Source organism: Colobus angolensis, unplaced genomic scaffold (assembly GCF_000951035.1).
Source record: "Colobus angolensis palliatus isolate OR3802 unplaced genomic scaffold, Cang.pa_1.0 Scaffold39, whole genome shotgun sequence".
NCBI classification, from domain to species: domain Eukaryota; kingdom Metazoa; phylum Chordata; class Mammalia; order Primates; family Cercopithecidae; genus Colobus; species Colobus angolensis.
The window spans coordinates 3,263,397-3,266,119 of NW_012117265.1; the positions used below are offsets into that span (position 1 = coordinate 3,263,397).

General features: G+C 49.0%; 1 protein-coding gene across 2 annotated transcripts in view; it reads left to right on the top strand.

Moving 5' to 3' along the window:
- Positions 1-2,723, top strand: part of DNMT1 (DNA (cytosine-5-)-methyltransferase 1) — a 60,728-nt gene that overhangs the window by 28,171 nt on the left and 29,834 nt on the right. For both annotated transcript variants that reach the window (XM_011954870.1, XM_011954871.1), the window contains 2 exons: positions 580-614; positions 1,180-1,261. In XM_011954870.1, coding sequence (XP_011810260.1) covers positions 580-614; positions 1,180-1,261 — 117 coding nt within the window. The remainder of the gene's footprint in view (positions 1-579; positions 615-1,179; positions 1,262-2,723) is intronic.

A 2,723-nucleotide genomic window follows, 5' to 3' on the forward strand; every position in this document is an offset into this window, starting at 1 on the left:
TCTCTCTCTCTCTCTCTCTCTCTCTCTCTCTCTCTCTCTCTCTCTCTAGAGAGAAAGATTTTGTAGAGACAGGGTCTCACTGTGTTGCCCAGGCTGGCCTCGAATTCCTGGCCTCAAGCAACCTCCTGCCTTAGCCTCCCAAAGTGCTGGACTTACAGGCGCATGCCACTGCACACAGCCTGTAGATAAAAGTTTTATTGGAACAGAGCCATACTTTTTCATTTACATTTTGCCTGTGGGTGCTTTTGTGCTGCCATGGCAGAGATGATCATCCTGACACAGACCACGTGGTCAGCAAAGCTGAAAATACTGATCCTCTGGCACTGACAAAAACAGTTTGCGAAGCCCTGGTGTAGGAGGTTGTTCAGTGCCCTCTTGTTAGTTTCAGGTGGGGAATTAAGGGAGGAAAAGTGAAGCCTCGTGTCTACCAGGTGGATCTGCCCAGGCCTGCCTGTCTTCCAGCTCCACAGTGAGGATCCCTAACCTGTAACTTTGGTGTTTGCATTTTATCTCACTCTGGCTCAGAAACTAATTTTTTCCCCTCTTTATTTCTCTACCTCCCCCCTATTTTTCTCTCAGGATGAGAAGAAGCACAGAAGTCAGCCCAAAGATCTGTAAGTGTTTAAAATGCTTGTGCTTTTGTGTTTTCTGAACCAGGAGAAAGCCTGTTCTAGGCCAGGTGCGGTGGCTTGCACCTGTAATCCTAGCACTTTGGGAGGCTGAGGTGGGTGAATCACCTGAGGTCAGGAGTTTGAGGCCAGCCTGGCCAACATGGTGGAAACCCATCTCTACTAAAAATATAAAAATTAGCTGGCTGTAGTGGCGGGTGCCTATAATCCCAGCTACTCAGGAGGCTGAGGCAGAATTGTTAGAAGCCAGGAGGTGGAGGTTGCAGTGAGCTGAGATCGCGCCACTACTCTCTAGCCTGGACAACAAGAGTAAAACTCTGTCTCAAAAAAAAAAAGAGAGAAAGCCTGTTCTAGAAACCTGTGGTGATGTAGAATTGTGCGGGGACCCTGGGGCCTCTGAAGGCCTCGTCTCGGGATGACAAGCTGGCAGTGCGACTGTAAAGCTCCCACTTGCTTTCCCATGGGGAGGCATTAGTTTGTCATTTTCCGTGTGAGTTGGCGATGTGGTGTTTCTGAGCTGCTACTTGCTATATATCTGTTCACCCTGCAGAGCTGCCAAACGGAGGCCTGAAGAAAAAGAACCTGAAAAAGCAAATCCACAGATTTCTGATGAAAAAGACGAGGATGAAAAGGTAAAGGTCTCACTTTTCTTTCTTTCTTTTTTTTTTTTTTCAAGACGGGGTTTCGCTATGTTGCCCAGACTGGTCTTGGGAAAAAGAAGACTGGGCGCAGTGGCTCACGCCTGTAATCCCAGCACTTTGACAGGCTGAGGCAGGTGAATCACGTGAGGTCAGGAGTTCAAGACCAGCCTGACCAATATGGTGAAACCCTGTCTCTACTAAAAATACAAAAATTAGCTGGGCATGGTGGTATGCACCCATAGTCCCAGCTACTCGGGAGGCAGAGGCTGAGACAGGAGAATCTCTTGAGCACGGGAGGTGAGCTTGCAGTAAGCCGAGATCTCACCATTGCACCCCAGGTTGGGGACACAGCAAAATTAGCTGGGCGTGGTGGCATATGCCTGTAGTCCCAGCTGCTTGGAAGCCTGAGGCATGAGAATTGCTTGCATCCAGGAGGTGGAGGTTGCTGTGAGCTGAGATTGTGCCACTGTACTCCTGCCTGGACAACAGAGCAAGACTATCTCAAAAAAAAAAAAAGGGGGCTGGGTACAGTGGCTCACGCCTGTCTTCCCAGCACTTTGGGAGGCCAAGGCAGGTGCATCACCTGAGGTCAGGAGTTTGAAACCAGCCTAGACAACGTAGTGAAACCCCATCTCTACTAAAAATACAAAAGTTAGTCGGTTGTGGTGGTAGGGACCTGTAATCCCAGCTACTTGAAAAGCTAAGGCAGGAGAATCGCTTGAACCCAGGAGGTGGAGGTTGCCGTGAGCCGAGATCACGCCATTGCACTCCAGGCTGGGGACACAGCAAGACTCCGTCTCAAAAACAACAACAAAAAATACAAGGACATTGGTATTATTGGGTGAGGCCCCAACTTTATTACCTCTTTTAAGCATAATTGTCTCCTTAAAGATTCTATATCCAAATACAGTCACATAGCAGGTTAGTCTTAATGTATGAATTTTCAGGGGACATGACTCAGTCTGTATACCCCCTCATCAATTGTTTGCTTACCTTTACATTTTACTATTTATTTTTGAGACAGGGTCTCACTCTGTTGTCGAGGCTGGAGTGCAGTGGTACAGTTAGAGCTACTATAGCCTCGAACTCCTAGGCTGAAGCAGTCTTCCCACCTGGGCCTTCAAGGTAGCTGGGACTATAGGCGATGCCACTACACCCAGCTAACTTTCTATTTTTGTGGAGACAGGGTTTTACTGTGTTGCCCAGGCTGGTCTTGAGTTCCTGGGCTCAAGCAGTCCTCCCACCTGGGCTGCTTAAAGTGCTGGGATTACAGGCATGGGCCGCTGTGCCTGGGCAGTTATTTATTTATTTATTTATTGAGACAGAGTCTCGCTCTGTTGCCAGACTGGAGTGTAGTAGTGCGATCCCGGCTCACTGCAACCTCCGTCGCCCTGGTTCAAGCAATTCTCTTGCCTCAGCCTCCCGAGTAGCTGGGACTACAGGCACCCGCCAC